The 16,714-nt window shown below is 66.6% G+C and overlaps 3 protein-coding genes across 5 annotated transcripts; 2 read left to right on the top strand and 1 right to left on the bottom strand.

Annotated features, from left to right (window-relative positions):
• Nucleotides 1–151: 151 nt before the first annotated feature.
• On the bottom strand, nt 152–7,217 carry APBA3 (amyloid beta precursor protein binding family A member 3). 2 transcript variants are annotated; one of them, XM_054805420.1, is made up of 10 exons: nt 5,919–7,217; nt 5,476–5,515; nt 4,894–5,039; nt 4,642–4,728; nt 3,894–4,052; nt 3,356–3,535; nt 2,954–3,166; nt 2,277–2,396; nt 1,321–1,461; nt 152–1,180 (listed from the first exon to the last, which is right to left on the bottom strand). In XM_054805420.1, the coding sequence occupies exons 1-10, from the start codon at nt 7,041–7,043 to the stop codon at nt 1,109–1,111; spliced, it is 2,283 nt and encodes a 760-aa protein (XP_054661395.1). In that variant the 5' UTR covers nt 7,044–7,217; the 3' UTR covers nt 152–1,108. The 2 variants fall into 2 exon arrangements, with proteins under 2 accessions (XP_054661395.1, XP_054661396.1); XM_054805421.1 differs by having other exon boundaries at nt 4,894–5,033; nt 5,919–7,161.
• Nucleotides 7,218–7,219: 2 nt separating this feature from the next.
• On the top strand, nt 7,220–8,394 carry MRPL54 (mitochondrial ribosomal protein L54). Its single transcript, XM_054805478.1, has 3 exons — nt 7,220–7,363; nt 7,699–7,855; nt 8,165–8,394. The coding sequence occupies exons 1-3, from the start codon at nt 7,288–7,290 to the stop codon at nt 8,295–8,297; spliced, it is 366 nt and encodes a 121-aa protein (XP_054661453.1). The 5' UTR covers nt 7,220–7,287; the 3' UTR covers nt 8,298–8,394.
• Nucleotides 8,395–9,372: 978 nt separating this feature from the next.
• LOC129197223 (mucosa-associated lymphoid tissue lymphoma translocation protein 1-like) lies at nt 9,373–16,460 on the top strand. 2 transcript variants are annotated; one of them, XM_054805423.1, is made up of 17 exons: nt 9,373–9,416; nt 10,372–10,534; nt 10,755–10,921; nt 11,308–11,438; nt 11,525–11,678; nt 12,003–12,181; nt 12,277–12,373; nt 12,527–12,574; nt 12,668–12,703; nt 12,947–13,174; nt 13,316–13,493; nt 13,780–13,854; nt 14,335–14,462; nt 14,541–14,687; nt 14,935–15,092; nt 15,185–15,319; nt 15,440–16,460. In XM_054805423.1, the coding sequence occupies exons 2-17, from the start codon at nt 10,398–10,400 to the stop codon at nt 15,662–15,664; spliced, it is 2,223 nt and encodes a 740-aa protein (XP_054661398.1). In that variant the 5' UTR covers nt 9,373–9,416; nt 10,372–10,397; the 3' UTR covers nt 15,665–16,460. The 2 variants fall into 2 exon arrangements, with proteins under 2 accessions (XP_054661398.1, XP_054661397.1); XM_054805422.1 differs by having other exon boundaries at nt 15,410–16,459.
• The last annotated feature ends 254 nt before the right edge of the window (nt 16,461–16,714 follow it).

The following is a 16,714-nucleotide window of genomic DNA, read 5'->3' as shown; positions in this document are numbered from 1 at the left end:
GGACACCCTGCCTGCCCCCAGGCACTGGTGCAGGAAGCAGGCTTGGATTGCGCCAATGTCTGGCAGCGCAGCAGGCTCAGGGTGCGTGCCCCCAGAGCTGAGCCTCCTCTGCTGTAGCCCAGCCAGAGCTCCTGAAACACAGCCTCCCCTGTTCCCCAAAACTTTTATTTTTCCATCAACCAAGCACACAGGCAAAGTCAGATCAGCACTGCCCCAGCCGCAGGGGCCCAGAGACCCACGCGTGAAAAGACACATCACCAAGGGCTGGTCCCTGGGGTCTGTGAGCCCAAACTCCCTGCGCTGTGGGACCGGGCAGCGCCGCGTTCCCTTTTGCTGTGCTGAGGAACAGCCCCAGGGGCTGCGACCCAGTGGCCCAGCAGGCTGGGGGGTGGGGGGGCGGGCACTGTGCGTGCAGAGCGGTTCAAGGCAGCACTGGGGAAAAGCAGAGGTAGTTTCCCAGCTCGGTGCAACAGGTCTAACGGGGACTTTGTGTGCACCCCCAACAGCCCCCTGCCAAAGCCAGGGAGGAGGAGTGGGTGCCAAGGGCGCTGCTGCCCTTAAGGCCGAGTCGGGGAGCTCCCGGCTCTCCCTCGGGGGTGCCAGCATGCACCCACACACTGGTGTGCAGGGTCAGCGCTGCTCTGGGCCGTGCTAGGGTGAGCCCCGGAGCCGAGCTTCCAGCACCATCCCCACGTGGGGAAAGGCACCGTTGGTGAGTGTAAAAGCACTGTCTGTGGTGACTGGATGGGGTGACCTTTCCCGTGGGGTCCCCTCTCCTCCTGCCAGCACCGGGCCAAGGCAAGGGACCCTGTGAAGCACGGGACAGGCACCATGCAGGCACTGTGAGGTGAGAAGGGGTGGGATGGAGGGGGAGGAGGTGCCCAAACCGTGACACCATAGGCCCTGACACTGCTCAAGCTGGGTATCAGGCCTCTGGAGTCTCCCACTGTGTCCTGAGTAAAACTGAAGAGGTGCAGGATTAGGCCCCGCTGGGGATCAGAGGGCTCAGATGAGGGCGCTGGGGCAGGAGGCAGAGCCTGTCCTGCCCTCACAGCCCCGGGCTCGCTCCTGCCTGGCCCCAGGCACGTGCAGCACCAGCACCAGCAGCTCAGAGGAAGAGGGGCTGCTCCTGGCCGGTCAGTAAGCGGTACGTAGAGGCCGGCATGGTCTTGATGTGCACCTAGGCAGAGACACACAGATCAGCGCGGAGACGCCAAAGCCCGGGCTGGAGGGCGCTGGGGCAAAACCCTGAGCCCAGCCTGCTCCGCGTGCAGCCGCCCCGCAGCGTGGGGGCCCTGCCCGTCACCCCACCCAGCTCACCTCGCTGACCGCCTGCGTCAGGATCTGGATGATTTTCTCGTGGGGCGTTGCCACCACGCTCTGCCCGTTGATCTCGATGATGCGGTGCCCCACGCGGATGCCGCCTCTCTCTGCAATGCCCCCACGCATCAGGCTGCAGATCTGGGGAGCAGGGAGTGCCACTGAGATCAGAGCTGTGCCCACAGCCCAGAGCCAAGCACAACCACCGCCCCAACCCTCTCAACCGTGCAGGCTCCTGGCAAGGGCTCTGAACTGGGGTGCTGTCTCCTCCAGCTCATGGGGTGCAGCGAGGGCAGGGACGTCCCTGTGCATTGCTGCCATGGGAGCCATGTGCTGAGCCCGCAGGGTTCTGTTCCGCTGGCTGACAGGGCTCAGCTCCCCCCATCCACCCCCCAACCCCTTGTGCTCCCATCAAGCCTGGGCTGCAGAGCCGGAACTTCTCCCTGGGGTGGCAGCTCCTGCATGCCTGCGGGGTAACCGCGTCTCCGATACTATTGGGAGCGCCGGGCGGTGCATGATGCAGCCGTGCCACCCCCTCCACCGCCCACCCACCCACCCCATCAACTCCCTCTGGTCCTGGAAATGCTCCTCTCTGCCTTGCGCACGCAGCCACTGTGGAGCCCAGAGCAGGGAGTGGCTGGAGCACCGGGGTACAGAAACATGACGAAGGTCATGCCAAGAAAGCCAGGAAGAAACCACCACCCTGAAAGCAAACAGCTGAGGAGCACCATGGAGACGGACGCAACCACCGGTGCTGCAGGAGAGCTACGAAGAGCCCTGTGCTGTGGCACGGCAGAGCCCTGTGAAACCTCAGCCCTGGCAGGCACAAGGAGCGCTTGAGCTGTGCGCTCGTCCATGCGGACGCAACCAGAACTGCGTGTCCCTCTGCCAGACGGGTGGCTGAATCCCTTAGCCGATCCCGGCCGGGCTTTGCTCCCATCCCCGCGGGCACTCACCACGCCGTTCTCAACACAGAAGCCCAGCTGGTACTTGGAGTCGGGGCGCCGGATGACAGCTGTGGTGACAGGGGGACAGTGCACGATGTTCAGTGTCACCTCTGTCTGGTGCTTCAGCTCCTGGAAGATGGGATGGGGCTTTGTCAGACTTTGGAGAGCTATTTGGCATTGTTGAGAGGGGCGATGCAGCCATGTTGCTCATGGGAGGCCTGAGGATTAGCAACCTGTTTTCAGTGGGGAAACTGAAGCACACCCAGGGCTAATGCCATGCTCTAATTCAGGGAGAACAACTTAAAAATCCAGTCCAAGACATCCTCTCTGCCCCTGAGGCCACACTGTCCTTGCTTTCAGCTCCTTCCTGCCCGGGAGGCAGGAGATGCAACAGGTTCCCCCCAGGACACAAGCCTGCTCCCTCACCCACGCTCCTCCTTGGGCAGGGCCCTGCCCACACCCTGCCACAGCAAGTTTAGTCCCAGCTTTGTCCCTGCCGTGTCACATCCCTTCTTCCCAAGCGCTCACAAGCAGGGACTGTCGCAGACCACAGGACAGGTAATGCCCCCTCTGCCCCCACAGCCTCCTATCGCCCATCCGCCCCCAAGCCGGGAGCATCGGGGGACCCCGACATTACAGACACTCCCCGTCTCTGCCAGCACTCGCCCTCCGCAGCCCTGGCTCACCCGGATGATGCTCTGGCAAGTGGCGAGGGGCAGCCCCACCAGGCTCGTCCCGTTGACGGACATGAGGCGGTCGCCAATGCTCAGCTCGCCTGACCTCTCCGCAGGGCCCCCGTGCATCAGGTTGGCGATGACCACTGTGGGCAGGATGGAGCCCCAGCCCGACTCCACGACGGCGATGCCCAGGATCTCTCCCTTCTGCTTCCGGATGCAGACCTGGCCAGGGGGCACATGTAGGTTACAGTCACCAGAGGCATGGGGCACACGTCCCAGCCCCAGCATGGGTGTCCTCGGCTCACAGCCAGCTGGGACGGCGCCCAGTTCTGCAGGGAGCCACGGAGGGGATGACACGGAGGTGCCAGCGGGTACCCTACACTATCCCCACCCCTCCAAAGCAGCTCTTACGTCCTTGCAGTTCTCCTGCCGGGAGAAGTGGGTCAGCTCTGCATTGTATTGCTCCTGGTCCTCGAGGGCACGGCTGTACTGGCGAGGGCTCAGCTCGCTCGGGTCGATGCTGTTGGCCTCCAGGAAGCGCTGGTAGGCCACGCTGAATGCCTGCCCGATGGCCTGAGCGATGATCTGGGCCTGGGGAAAGAGAGGGGTTGTTTGTGCCCATGGCTCAGGGACAACGGTCTCATGGCCAAACTGGAGCCAACAGCTGCCAGCGCCCTGCAATGCCCAGCACAGCACTGTGCCTGGGGAGCTCCAGGGCATCCTGGCTCCTTCCCTGCCAGAATGGGCCCCTTTACAGTGCCAGTCCTCCCCCCTTTTCTCGCTGGGCCCCTCTATGTAGCAGAGGTGCTCAGACTGGGCTCCTTCCCCCTCTCTGTACTCATCAGGAGCCCCCAACACGGAGACCCAGAGCACCCGGTCATTACAGCGGGACGGGGCCCAGGACCCCAACGCCACCCTGCCCTCCCGAGGGACTCGCGTGTCGCCTCACGTCGGCTGAGTGGAAGACGTGGCAGATCATCTTGTACAGCCGCCTCTCTTCCGTCACCTCCGACCGCTGAGGCAGTTTCCGACGTGCCATGAGCACCACGAGGGATCCAATGTCAGCGATGTAGGAGATGGTCTGGAGGGAGTGATCCATCATGGCCTCCTGGCAAGGGGGACACAGGCAGAGACATTCAGCCCTCCCTGGCCTGGCGGACCCCAGGGGCAGCCCATAAGCCAGCCAGGCACCCCCACAAGCAGGAAGAGTTTGGATTCAAACGCCACCGTGCCAGGCTGCAGCTCAAATGCCTGGCACACACTTGGCAGAAACCATGTCTACGCTAAAAGGTACGAACAGCTCCTTCGATCAAGAACTCATCCGTGCCTCCAGGTGCTGCTGGGGGACAAGATAGCTCTTCCCTCTTACTATAAAGCAGAAACTAATCCTGAGGCAAACAGCTACAGAAATTTCAAGCCTAGGTTCCCTGGAGCTTGGTCTGGGAACCCAGCAGCTCCTGCAAGGCAGTTTGCATGAGAAGCCTCCTGCAGCCATGCAGGCAGCCGAGGGACACGACAGGTCTGCGTGGCATGGCTGCGGAGTGACACATCTCCTCCCGTATGCGTGTCCTTGCCCGTAGGCCATCCTTGGGCACAACCCCACCGGCATGGGTGCAAAGCAGAGATCCCAAGGCCAAACAGGAAGGTTTCAGCGGTCCCAAAGCCATGTGGGTGCTCTGTTCCCGCTCCCTGCTCACCTGCGTGTCAGCCGTGAGCACCTTGATCCTCTGTGTGGAGACAAACAGATCCACCTCCGTCATGGGCTGGGACTCCCCCTCCGGTGCCTGCAGAAGGATGCGCCCAGGAGAGGTCACTGCTGCTGCCAGGACTCCTCTGGGTCCCTGCCCCACAGCTGGGAGGTGTCCCCCCCCCAGGCAGGTCCCGAGTGCTGCCCCATGCCCACGAGGGGCCAGGCTGGTGGTAGTCGTGCCCCCCCCGCCCTCCTGCACCTTAATCCTGTCCACCGCCTCCTGGGCCTGCGCCATGCGGACGCTGGTTGGGGGGTTCCTCTCTGAGACCAGCTGTGTGGAGCCCAGGTACTTGGCCCCAAAAATCACACCGTCCAGCAGATCCTCCGGGTCACAAGGGCCTGGAACTGAGCCATCAGGAGGGATTAAGCAGGGGCTAGTCCCCCCCACCTCCGAAAACTGGGGGTACCAACTCCTACCGCCCATTAGCTGCATTTCTACACATGGCAAAGCAGCTCAGCACTCGGGAGACGGGCTCCTGGTATCACCAGGGGACCGACTGACTCCAGGGCTGCTTCCCCCTTCCCTCAGGCACACCCTGGTATCCCTCTTCCTCCTCCCTTCCCAAGCCTGGGCATCCCCCCTCCCTGATCCCTGAAGCACCCCAATTCACTCAGTGATGGGCGAGCTGGCATCAAACGAGCCACCTGGAGTTTGCAGCCACGGAGCCGGGTGCTCCCTCCCCAGATGGAACCCCTGGCCACCCCGCATTCGGGGTCAGAGCAGGACACGGTGGGTCAGGACCCCTGGGTGCTTTTGCTGCTCAAGCATAGAACAACTCACCGTCTTTGAAGGCTGGGCAGGAGGACGGGGGTTCCCTGTTCTGCAAAGCAACGAGAGAGCAGGTGAGGCTGTGGCCAGGAGCACCAGGACAGCGAGGGCAGAGCGTCCTGAGCTGTGGGCAGGGGGCACAGGGTCCTGAGGCCGGAGGTGGGGGGGTGCACCGGGTCCTAGGGGGGCTGTTCAGACCCACCAGCCTCTTCCCTGGGCCATGCACAGATCAGACAGCCCTGCAAGCATCCCCCCACATTCAGAGCAGCAGGAGCCAAAGCCAGTACCGAGGGTCTTGTCTGGGCACCTCAGCAGCACAAGGCCCTGTAAGACCCAAGGAAAAGACATCCCTGGCTCCCCTCTGCTCCCACCCAAAACCCCATGAGAGAGCAGAAGCCAAGAGGCACATCCTGGCTCGCTGCCGCACCGCCACAGCCCATGCGCGATGCACTCACGGTCACACCGCCTTGGGGTGCCTGCTCTGCCTCCGGGGCCGGAACAGGAGGCAGAGCCACCCAGGCCGGCTCTGGGGAACTGTCCCGATTGCCCTCGCAGGCAGAGTCGACCTCGCAGAGCCCCTCTCCATAATACCAGCCACCAGAAGGTCCTTCCTCCGAGCTCTCCGGCCTCCCCAGCCCTTCAGGCTTCTCCACGGCAGCCGGTTCCTCCCGAGCCTGCAGCATCTCCACGTTGGTCCTGGCCACCAGGACATTGGAGCGGGCCAAGGGTGTCTCAGCGCTGGCCTCGGGCAGCCCCCCCTCGTAGCACAGGAGGCTCAGCAAGTCCTCCCGGTCGGCCTCAGCAAAGAGCAGGCCGTGGCAGGGCCGGGAGCAGGCTGAGTGCTGGGCACAGCAGGGCCGCGTCTCCAGGCCCTGGCCCGTGGCCACGTGCAGCGGGCAGGGCCGGCATTTGCCCTGGCACTCCCCGTAGCTCCGCCGGGCCTGCTCGCCCACCAGAGAGGCCGTGCCGGCACTCGTGGAGGGCAGCGGGCCCCGCTCCGAAGAGGGCGAGTGGTCGCAGAGGTTGGGGTTGAGGGTCTCGAGCTGGGCCAGCAAGCCCTGGATCTCCGAGGGTTCATCCTCTGCATCCTCAGCCTGCTCGGCCCTGCCCGGGCGGCCGCTGGCCTCGGGGGCCTCATCCAGCTCCATGCCCGTCGGGTCGCCACTGCCGGGGGCTCGGGGTTGTGCTGCGGCCCGAGGGGCGCTCCCGGCGCTGGGCTTCCAGTCGGCAGAGCCCCGCAGCTCCGCGGCCACTGCCTCCGCTTCCATCTCTCTTCCCAAGGCCCGGCCCAGCTCAGTTTGTCCGCCCCCACCTCCTTTGCGGTCCGAGGCCGAAGCAGGCCCCGAGCTGGGCCCCACACCGCCCCGCAGACCCGGCAGGTCCCGCCCGGAGCTGCAGCCGGGGAGCAGGGGGGCGAAGCGAGGCCCCGCCGGCTGCCCGTCACACACACGGAGCTCAGCGGCACCGGGCCGCGCCGCAGGCCCTTCCTCCGTGTCCATGGACGGCGGCTCCGGGGCCTCGTCGCTGCCGAGAGCGGGGGCGGAGGGCGCAGCCGCCTGGAAATCCATGCCGCTCTCCATGGCACCAACCTGGGCGGGGAGAGGGACTCGGGGCGGGGGGGGGGGGCGGCGGCAGGAGGGGGCCAGGGCCAACCCTGCCGGCTCTCCCCGCTGGCGGCCGCCCGGAGCTACGGCCGGCCCGGCCCGGCCCGTGCGAACCCCCCCGCTGCAGCGGCGCCGGCCCGGGGAAGGGACAACCCCGCCCCACCCCGCTCCTTCCGGGCGCCGCCCCGCCCCTTCCCGGCGTGCCCCGCGGCGCCCCAGCATGGCGGCCCGGGTGCTGCTGCGGGCGGTGCGGGCGGCGCTGCCCGGCCCGGCCCGCGGTTACGCCAAGAAGCCGGGTGAGCCTCGTCCCGCGGCCCCGGTCCTCGCCGGTGCCCCCTGCCCCGGGGCAGCTCCCGCGGTCCTGTGTCGCGTCCTCCCCCCCCCCCCCCCCGCCGTGTCCCGCTCCTTGTCCCCGCGGTCCCCGGGCCCTCCCAGCGGCAGCCTTGTGTGTCCCCCCACCCAGCCCCGCGGCCCCCCGTCCCCTGCCCCAGCCGCCTTCCTCACACCCCGCGCCACCCTGTGCCCCTCGTCCCCTGCCCCGGCCCTCGTTCCCGGCGGTGCTGCCCCCCGCCGCGGCCGTGTGCCTGCCCCCCGCACGTCCCCTGTCCTGACCGTGCCCTTGTCCCCGCAGCCGTGAAGTCCAAGGGCAAGAACGCGCCGAAGGAGGGGCTGAAGGGGCCGGAGGTGTGTACGGACCCCGCCATGCTCACCGCCTACGCCATGGGGGTCAATTACTTCAAGGACGGCCCGGAGGTGGCCCTGAAGCCTGACTCCGAGTACCCCGACTGGTGGGTGGTGCCCAGCTCCCCTGGCTGGGTGCGGAAGGGGGGGTCCCTCCTGGGGTGCTTGTCCCTACAGGGGCATCCCAGAGGCACAGAAGAGTGTAGGGGAGACAGGGAGCTGTTCTGGGAGGAGGAGAACTGCCGCTCTGCAGCCCAGGGACCTTCCCTGAGGGCCAGGGCAGGAGAGCGGGCTGCACTGTGCATGTGGTGGGTGAGGGATCCGTACGTCCTGGCCACGCGTTTCATCGCTCCGTCCTGTGCTTGTCCCTTTTCCCCTTCCTGCTGCAGCCTCACATCTTCTGTGTTCTCCCCCAGGCTCTTTAAGATCCACCTCGGGCCCCCCAAGAAGCTAGAGGAGCTGGACCCCAACTCGATCGAGTATTGGAGGCGCCTGCGGAAGTACAACACGTGGCACCGCAACAGGCTGAAGAAGGGCAAGAAGCTGTAGGTGCCCTGAGTGCCAACGCGGGTGGGGCTGGAACCAGGTCCCGCTTTCGGTCTCTTCTTCTTGCTATAAACTAGTAATAAATCTCTGGTGAGGCTGATACCTGTTACGGAGGCTGTGGCAAACCCAGGCCCTTGGCAAGCTCAGTGCGGGTCCCCCCTCGTGCTGGGGGCTGGTGAGGAGTTGAAGCAACGTAGGACGCAAATTCTCAGCGTATTTGCTGAAACAGAAGCTCAATTTTTTTGCTCATAGAGGGAGCCTACGCTGCCAAATGTGTCCTGTTCCCTGCTCTGTCACAGCCTGCGCTGCAACAGCTGGGGCTTAAGGGCCCCAAGGGGAGGATTTGGGGTGGGGAATGACTCTGCTGGCCTTGCTGCGTCTCCTGGGGGGGCTTTGGGGACCAAGCAGCCTGTGTTCCCTCAGGACGGGGCCAGGCTCTGGTGCTGCTGCGGGGGCAGCGGGTGAGGTGAGGGGGGACGTGGCGGCCCCTCGCAGCGCCACCCGTGTGCTGTGCTCTCGCTTCCTCCGTGGGCAGCGGTGGCTGCTGGGAGGCCAGGGTCCCAGCTTGGCTGGGCTGTGTGGTGAAGGCAGGGTCTTCCCCGCAGCATCGGGGGCCTCACTGCCCTGTCCTGGGGTGTCGTCAGCCGGCAGAGCCCAGCAGCTTCCCCTGCGCCTCGGTCCTGCCCGTGCATTGGGCTCCCCTGGCTGCCGGGTGCACCCGTCCCCTTTGTTCATCTCTGTCCCGGACTCTCTGCCCTGCAGCTCCTGCCTGGCCTCGAGTTGGGCTATGGGGACAAAGCAGCCACCCACAGGGTCCTCCTGCAGTGAGGAAGGGGCGATGGAGCCATTGCCTGGCCCAGCAGCATCCCCAGTGCCCCACGTCCTGTGGCGGGGGCCAGGGCTGGGGGCCGTACCCGATTCCCCCGGGTGGCCGTGGGGAGGCCAGGTTGGCAGCTGCAGCGCTCGCACTCCGTGGCACAGGAAGCGGCGGAGGAAAGCAGAAGTGCTGTGCTGCGGCGTGGGGGGTTGGGGGAGATTTTGGGTTGAACCCTCATTTCCTCTGCGTGGGGCTCAGTGTGCACCCTCGGAGCTGACGGGGCTCAGGCCGGGCCGTATCCAGTGGTGAGTGTCCTGTCCCTCCCGTGCCTGTCCTGCAGCTTGCCCTTCCCTTGCCACCCCCCAGCGCATCCAGCCCCCCAAATCCAGCAGCAGGTGAGCAGAGGGGGCACCTGAGTCCCTGCCCTCCATCTCGGAGCCCCCCCTGCTCAGGAAAGTGTGTCCCAGCTGCTGTGGATGGCTTGGTCCTGGGGACAGGTGCCCACCCGGGGTGGGTCTGAGGGGATGGACGCAGGGGGAGAAGAAGAGAGCCTGTCCCTGGGTGCTGCCCCCACCCGGGGTGATTCATGCCGTGTTCCCCTCGCTACCAAGGCCTCTGCCGGGGTCAAGGGGAGCTGAAGCGGGTCCCAACCCCGGGACCCCTGTGTCCCCTCCCCTAACCCCCTCCGTGGGCTCCTCGTGGTGGCGCGGCAGGGCTCTTCCTGGCTCCAGAGCCACCACCCAGGGGCCAGGTGATGGGGAGGGGGCTGCTGCCGACCCACTGGGGTCTCTGCCAGAAGCAGAGGAGTCCCCAGGCTCAGCCCTCTGTGATGGGCCCCGTTCTCTGCGTCCCCGGAAGAGACAAGCAAGGTGACAGGGGACATCCCCTCTTTCCAGTCCCTTGGACCCCATCCTGCGAAGGTCCCTGTCCCGGGGCTGGGCTAACGTGGCCCTGGCTCCGTGCCCAAGGCCAGGGGGTGAGCGGGGTCCCCTGTGCCGCTGTCACGGCTCTTGTCTTCTGGGTGCGGAGGGGGAACTTGGATCATTCCTGGCTGGCTGCTGGCGGCTGGGTGAGCCGCGCTGCCCGGCCAGCCCCTGGCACCACCCCGGGGAGGTGACCCAAAGCCGGGGAGCTCGCGATGGTGCTCTCCCTCCCGAGCCACCCTGTGCCCAGCCGGAGCAGCGCCTGGCGGTGCCCAGTGGGGTGCAGGCGCCTGTCACCCCGTCACCCGCTGATGGCTTGTCCCCTCTGCGTCCCCAGGCAGGTGGCGGCGGGGCTGGGACGGGATGGGGGACTGGAGCATGCCCATCGGCTCGCTGGGCGAGGAGGTGGTGGCCCGGCTCTGCGAGCTCCTGGATAACGCAAGCCGGGGCTGGCGCAAGCTGGCCGAGGTGGCTGGGGCGGAGAAACGCTTCAAGTGCAGGTAAGGGGTGGGGCGTCTCCGGGGGTCTGTCCCCCGCCGGGTGACAAAACGCATGTGGGCACAGCCCTGCCATGGGCTGAGCGATGGGCAAGCGGGTCCCGCAGCCACCCCATCATGGCCACAGCCTGGGCTGGGGGCACTGCCAAGCCCCCCAGCGGGGGACCTGTCCTCCCCAGGTGGGAGGTGGGCTGCGGCGCTGAGCGCTGCGGGTGCCTTGCAGCGCGGAGGAGCTGGAGATGTGCTCGCTGAAGGTGCTGGAGCCCCGTGGCAGTCCCACCCAGTGCCTCCTGCAGCTCCTGGCTGAGCGTGACTGCACCCTCAAGTACCTGCTGGGCTGTCTGGAGAGGATGGGGCACACGCAGGCCTGCCAGGTCCTCAGCAGCGCCGGTAGGGATGGACAGCGGGGTCCCACGGGGACTGGAGAGAGGCACTGGGGGACCGGGGTTCAGCAGAAGGAAAGCAGAGGGAGATGAGGAGCAGCTGGTAGGGATGGGATGGGAGGAATGGGATGTGGTGGGACGGGATTGGATAGGTTGTGATGGGACAAGAAGGGATGGGATGGAACAGGGTGGGATGGCGCTGAATGGGACCAGGTAGGATGAGGTGGTTGGGACAGGACAGAGGGGCGGGATGGGATGGCGTGGGAGAGGCCAGGCTGTGTGGGCGGGTGTGGGACAGGGTATGATGGGACAGGACAGGATGGGACTGGTTGTGATGGGATGGTGCGGGACAGGGGTCTCAGCCAGCCCAGGCTTGTCTCTCCTCTCCCACAGTCCAGGACACGATCCGCATCACGGTGCAACCAGAGTCGCAGGTGGTGACGGAGGGGACGCAGGTGTCCCTGACCTGCTGGGCGACCGGCCCGCCAGGGCTCACGTACCAGTGGTTCTGCGGGAAGCGGGTGGTGAGGTCCTGCCCCGTCCATGGCGAGGGCCCACCTGGATGGGTGGGAGGGCACCTCCGACTCTTCGGCCCCCTCCTGTCTCGTAGGTGCCCGGAGCCACGGCCCCAGAGCTGGTGATTGACACGGCTGCCCCACCGGGCCAGCCTGGGTGGTACATCTGCCGGGTGAACTGCGGGGCCACCTTCAACTTCTCCAGGTGGGCCCACGTCCAGGTGGAGAAGAGCAGCAGCCCCGGCTCAGGTGGGGCCCAAGATCTGCGTCCCCGGGCTGGCACCCATGGGGCACCGCTTGTGCCATTGGGATTGCTCACGCCAGTGGGAGTGGGGTGGCTCCTGTGGGGCGTCGCTTGCCATGTCGCGCCCCGGCTCGGCCACAAGGGTCTCTGGGCTGCTGGGGTGACGGCACCCGTGGAGGAGCCGAATGCCCTGTGTCCTCCTCGTGCCCGCTGGCTCATGCCACCCGGGGGTGCCAGGGCCTGCGGGTGAGAGATCTGGAGCCTGGGGGCAGCTCGGCGGAGCCCTGCCACGGCTGAGTGCCAGATTTGCCACCCCGTCCCCTCCCCAGGCAGTGGTTACTGTCCGACCATGGCGGGGCTGCAGATCCTGCAGCAGCCGCAGCCGTGCTGTCTGGCCGAGGGGGACACGCTGGCACTGGAGTGCAGAGCCATCGGCAACCCCCCGCCCCAGTACCAGTGGTTCAGGAACCGGCGCCCCGTGGAGGGCGCGCAGGCGCCCCGGCTCCAGGTATGGCAGGACCCCCGGCGTGGCACAGCGCGGCATCGCACGGCGTGGCACGGCACGGCGCGCCGCCCCAGCTGCCTGCTCCATCCCGCCGGCAGGTGAAGCTGGTGACGACAGCCGAGCGGGGCAGCTACTCCTGCCGCGTGTTCAACCTCTTCCACGAGGTGTGGAGCCAGGAAGTGGACGTGGAGATTGGTGAGGGCCCTGGACAAACCTCCATGGCCCCCCACACCGCATGGGGTGTCCTGACCCTGCTCTGCTCCCCCGTAAAGCCCTCCCACGGCTGCCCTGTGGTTCTGGGGGGCTCCGAGTCCCCTCAGGGCTGCCCGAGTCCCTTCTTTGCTGCAGGCCCACGGCTCTTTGCCTCCGGAGGCTCCTGGCAGGAGGGGGACGGAGGTAGGTGGGGGCAGAGCGGACAGGTCCCCGCTGCTCTGCTGGCTGCAGTCCCTGGCACGGCGGGGCCGTGGCACAACATTTCTCTCTTCCCAGGCTCCCCAGAGCACAGCAGCCCGGGGCAGCTGTACGGTAAGAGCCTGTCCAGGAGGGGCTGGTGGCCCTGTGGGGCTGTGACCGTCCCCAGTGTCACCCCACGAGGCTCCGCTCGGCCGGGGTGCTGTGCGTGCAGCACACCAGGGAGAGCAGACCAGTGAGGCCGGGATGCCAGGGGTCACCCCGGTACCTGGGGACGGTGACACCAGCTACAACTGGGTGTCACGTCTGCGGGCTGAAGGTGGTGGGGACAGCAGGAGCATCCCGCTCCACTCTCAGCGCTTCCCTCTCCCGTCCCGGCAGCCACCGACAAAGTGGCCCTGCTGATCGGCAACATGCACTACCTGCACCACAAGCAGCTGAAGGCGCCCATGGTGGATGTGCACGCCCTCAGCGCCCTCCTCCGCCAGCTCGACTTCAAGGTGGTCTCGCTGCTGGACCTGCGCAAGGCCGAGATGGAGATGGCTGTCAATGAGTTCCTCCTCCTCCTCGACAAGGGCGTTTACGGTGCGTCGGCGTCCGACAGGGTGACTCCAGCCGGGGGGGGAAACGGGTGGTTTTGTGCTGGCGGGGTCTTGGGGGGCAGCTGAGCAAGAAGTGGGCACCAGCAGGTGAAGCGATGTCACCCACTTTCCCCCCTCCCGGCAGGTTTGCTCTACTACGCCGGGCACGGCTATGAAAATTTTGGCAACAGTTTCATGGTGCCCATCGATGCGCCCAGCTCCTACACCTCAGCCCACTGTCTGTGCGTGCAGCGGGTGCTGCAGAGCATGCAGCAGCGCCGCACCGGGCTCAACATCTTCCTGCTCGACATGTGCCGCAAGAGGTGACCACCGGCCCGGGGACAAGCTGCCGCACCGGGAGGTCCCAGTACAGGGGTGCCTGTGGGTGCTGGTTCCCAGGGGAGCAGAGTGGGGTGTCCCCAGAGTCCCATCCAAACCCCTTGGCTTTGTCTGGAGGCCCCAAAGCATCGCTGTCCCAGTTGAGCCAGAAAACGCCACGATGGGTGGGCGGAGGGGCACGGGGTAGCCCCTGAGGTGTGGGGTGCCTCGGGGTGGGTTTTGGGGGGGAGTGGCGGGTCCCGGCTCTGCCTAGTGGCATTTCTCTCGCAGGAACCTCAACGACGACGTCATCCCGCAGGTCGGTGCGCTGCAGGTCACGGCCAACATCGTCTTCGGCTACGCCACGTGGGTCCCCTCCCCACCACACCCCAGCGCGGGCAGCGGGGCTGAGCGTCCCTCCCTGGCACAGAGCAGGGCCGGGGATCAGCCCCCTGCCATGGCTCAGCACCCACGTCTTTCCCCCAGCGTATCGGCAGTGTCACTCCCTCCGATCGATGCCGGAGGTGGGGGGCGAGCAGCAGCACCCAGTCCCTTACGGGGCAGGGAGATGCCCTTGGCACTGCTCGGCTTTGGGCAGCACCTGAGGAGATGAAGCCCCGAGGCTCCTCTGGAGCACAGGGCCTGGGGCTGACAAGGTTTTAAGCATCCAGGATCCGGCCGTGGCTCCCACCTCTCCCCGGCAGGGAGGCTGGACGAGGGGACAGGAGTGGGCAGAGCCGTGGGCTGGTGGCTCTGGCTTCCCCAGGGCTGATGCTCCAGTGGGGGCTGGTTCCTGGGGGAGTGACAGAGCCCCATGCCGAGGCCACCGCTGCCCGGTCCCTGCAGGTGCGCGGATGCTGAAGCCTATGAGCTGAGCCAGGGCGAGCTCTCCAACGGCATCTTCGTCACCTTCCTCAAGCGCTGGCTGCTGGAGGACGAGAAGATCACGGTGCTGCTGGACAAGGTGGCCGAGGGTGAGTGGGGAGAGGTGGGGGGTGGTGACACCCACCCTCCCCCAAGCAGCCCCCGCTGATGCCCTGTGCCCCCCGCAGACATGGGCACGCTGGAGATCACGCGGGGCCGGCAGGCGCTGGAGCTCCGCAGCAACCTCTCGGAGAGACGAGCCCTGACAGACCCCATCCGCCCTCCGGGCCGGGACGAGTCCTCCGCCAGGAACCTGCAGTGGGCCAAGGCTCACGGTGAGGGTCGCTGGCACCCGGGGAGGGGACAGCACTGAGTCGCAGGGAGAGGCGGCAGGCAGCACCTGCCGGGTTTTTCCCACCCTGGAGGAGAGAAACCACCGGCACAGAGCTGCCAGCCCAGTGGCAGGAGCATCATGTCAGAGTCCCCGCTTCAGGGTGACCCCGGTGGTCACCTCACCCGCGGGTGCAGCTCCAGCCCTGAGCACCTGCGGGTCCCAGCCCCGCGCTTGCTGTTCCCCTCCAGTCCTGCCGGAGAGCCGGCACCTCTGCTTCGACTGCGGCGTCACTGTCCAGCTGGGCTTCGCCGCCGAGTTCTCCAACATCATGATCATCTACACCCGCGTGGTGGCCGCCCCCGGGGACATCGCCAAGTGCGAGGCCAAGCTCACCGATATACCCGAGGTGGGAGCAGGTTGCTGAAGTCCATGCCGGGGCGATGCCGGGGAATAGGGTGGGGGGGACCCGTGATGGTTTTCACGGCTGGATGCTGGCAGGAGCTGGACGTGGACCTCAAGTGCACCAACAAGGAGAGCCCGGAGGAGGTGGGCAGCCCACTGGCGCCCGCCTGGAGCCTCAGCTGCCCCTCCCGCTGCCTCTACAGCCGGCTCTGCGGCTTGCAGAAACTGCGGGTAAGAGCCGCACCGCGCGGGCAGTTAGTGCTGGCAGTACGGCATGGCCGCGGCCCAGCACGGGTGCCCACGCTGCCGGTGCCCCCACAGCGGGAGCTGGCCTTCACCATCTGCCTGCAGTACCGCTACCGCGGCATGGACGACTTCGTGGAGGAGAGGCGGACGGTGAGCGTGGGGAAGCCGCTCATCGCCAAGCTCAACCTGCGGCTGGTGGCCTCCCCCTTGCCGCCCGGCAGCCCCCTCTCCACGTCCCCCCCCAGGAGCTGGGGGGCGGCAGGCGGCTCCTGGGTCAACACCCCCGAGGAGAACCTGAGCCCCGAGCTTCCCGGCTCCCACACCCTGTAGGGGGACAGTGCGGCCCCCCCCGCCCCCCACTTGTCGCCTCAGTCCCCTGGCGCCACGTCTGTCCTGCCGAGGGGCCGGGGGGGCCGGAGGTGACATGGGCAGAGGCGAGTGCCGGGTGGGGTGAGCCCCATCCTGGCCTGTGCTGGGGGGTGCGGGGCGCGCTGCGCGGCACGGCTGGGACCGCTGCCGCAGGGGACCGCAGCTCGGTGCTGCCGACGTACACGGCACTGCCGCTGCGGGTGCAGGCAGTGCTAGCCCTGCGTCCCCCGACGTGGCCGTGCCAGCCCCACGTCCCACCTCAGCGCCGGCCCCGCGTGCCAGGACAGCGCCCGGCAGCCTGGGGGGCAGAGTGCCCGGACCCCACGGCTCAGCTGGCGCGAGGCGTCGCGCCGGGGCAGGGTTGGGTTCGTTCAGGCCTCGGAGAAATAGAGAGAAATAAGCAGATTAAGGGGCAAATCCCGCCGGAGGGGATTAAAGGGGGTGGGAGCAGGAGGGCTCCGGCTCCGCTACGAGGGGCTGGGAGAACACCCTGGTGCCCCCACCGCTCCCAGTAGCACCCAGTACAACTCCAAGTGGAGGGTTGTGCTGGCCCCGTCTGGGCAGTGAGCAATTTCAGCACAGGATTGGGATTTAGGGGTGAAAAAAAAATAAATGCCTTTTTGCTTGGATTCTTCCCAAACGTGGCCCCACGTGCAGGCATCCGCAGATGATGTGGGGCGTGCTCCACCGGGTCTCAACCAGGGAAAGCACCAATAAAGAGGGCAGGGCAGGTGGCGCAGCGCTCCAATGCTTTTTCTGCATTTAAATGGCTTTTTTTTTTTTTTTGCCAGAAATATTGCTTCTTTGCACACTAAGCACAGTGCGGGACCGGGACATCCACGGGAGGGAAGGGGCAACCGACCCCTCACGCAAGGGTACCCCGACATCCCCCGCCACAACGCCCTGGGCAGTGCCACCCATGCAAATTAGCTCATTTAAATAATTTGCATCTCCCCCTCGGTCCCCCCCCCAGGCACCTGGAGAGATGCAGCCTCTTCCCGGGGGCCTCTC

Source organism: Grus americana, chromosome 28, assembly GCF_028858705.1.
Source record: "Grus americana isolate bGruAme1 chromosome 28, bGruAme1.mat, whole genome shotgun sequence".
Lineage (NCBI taxonomy): Eukaryota > Metazoa > Chordata > Aves > Gruiformes > Gruidae > Grus > Grus americana.
Note: the sequence above shows the minus strand (reverse complement) of the source record. Positions and strands in the feature narration are given on the sequence as shown.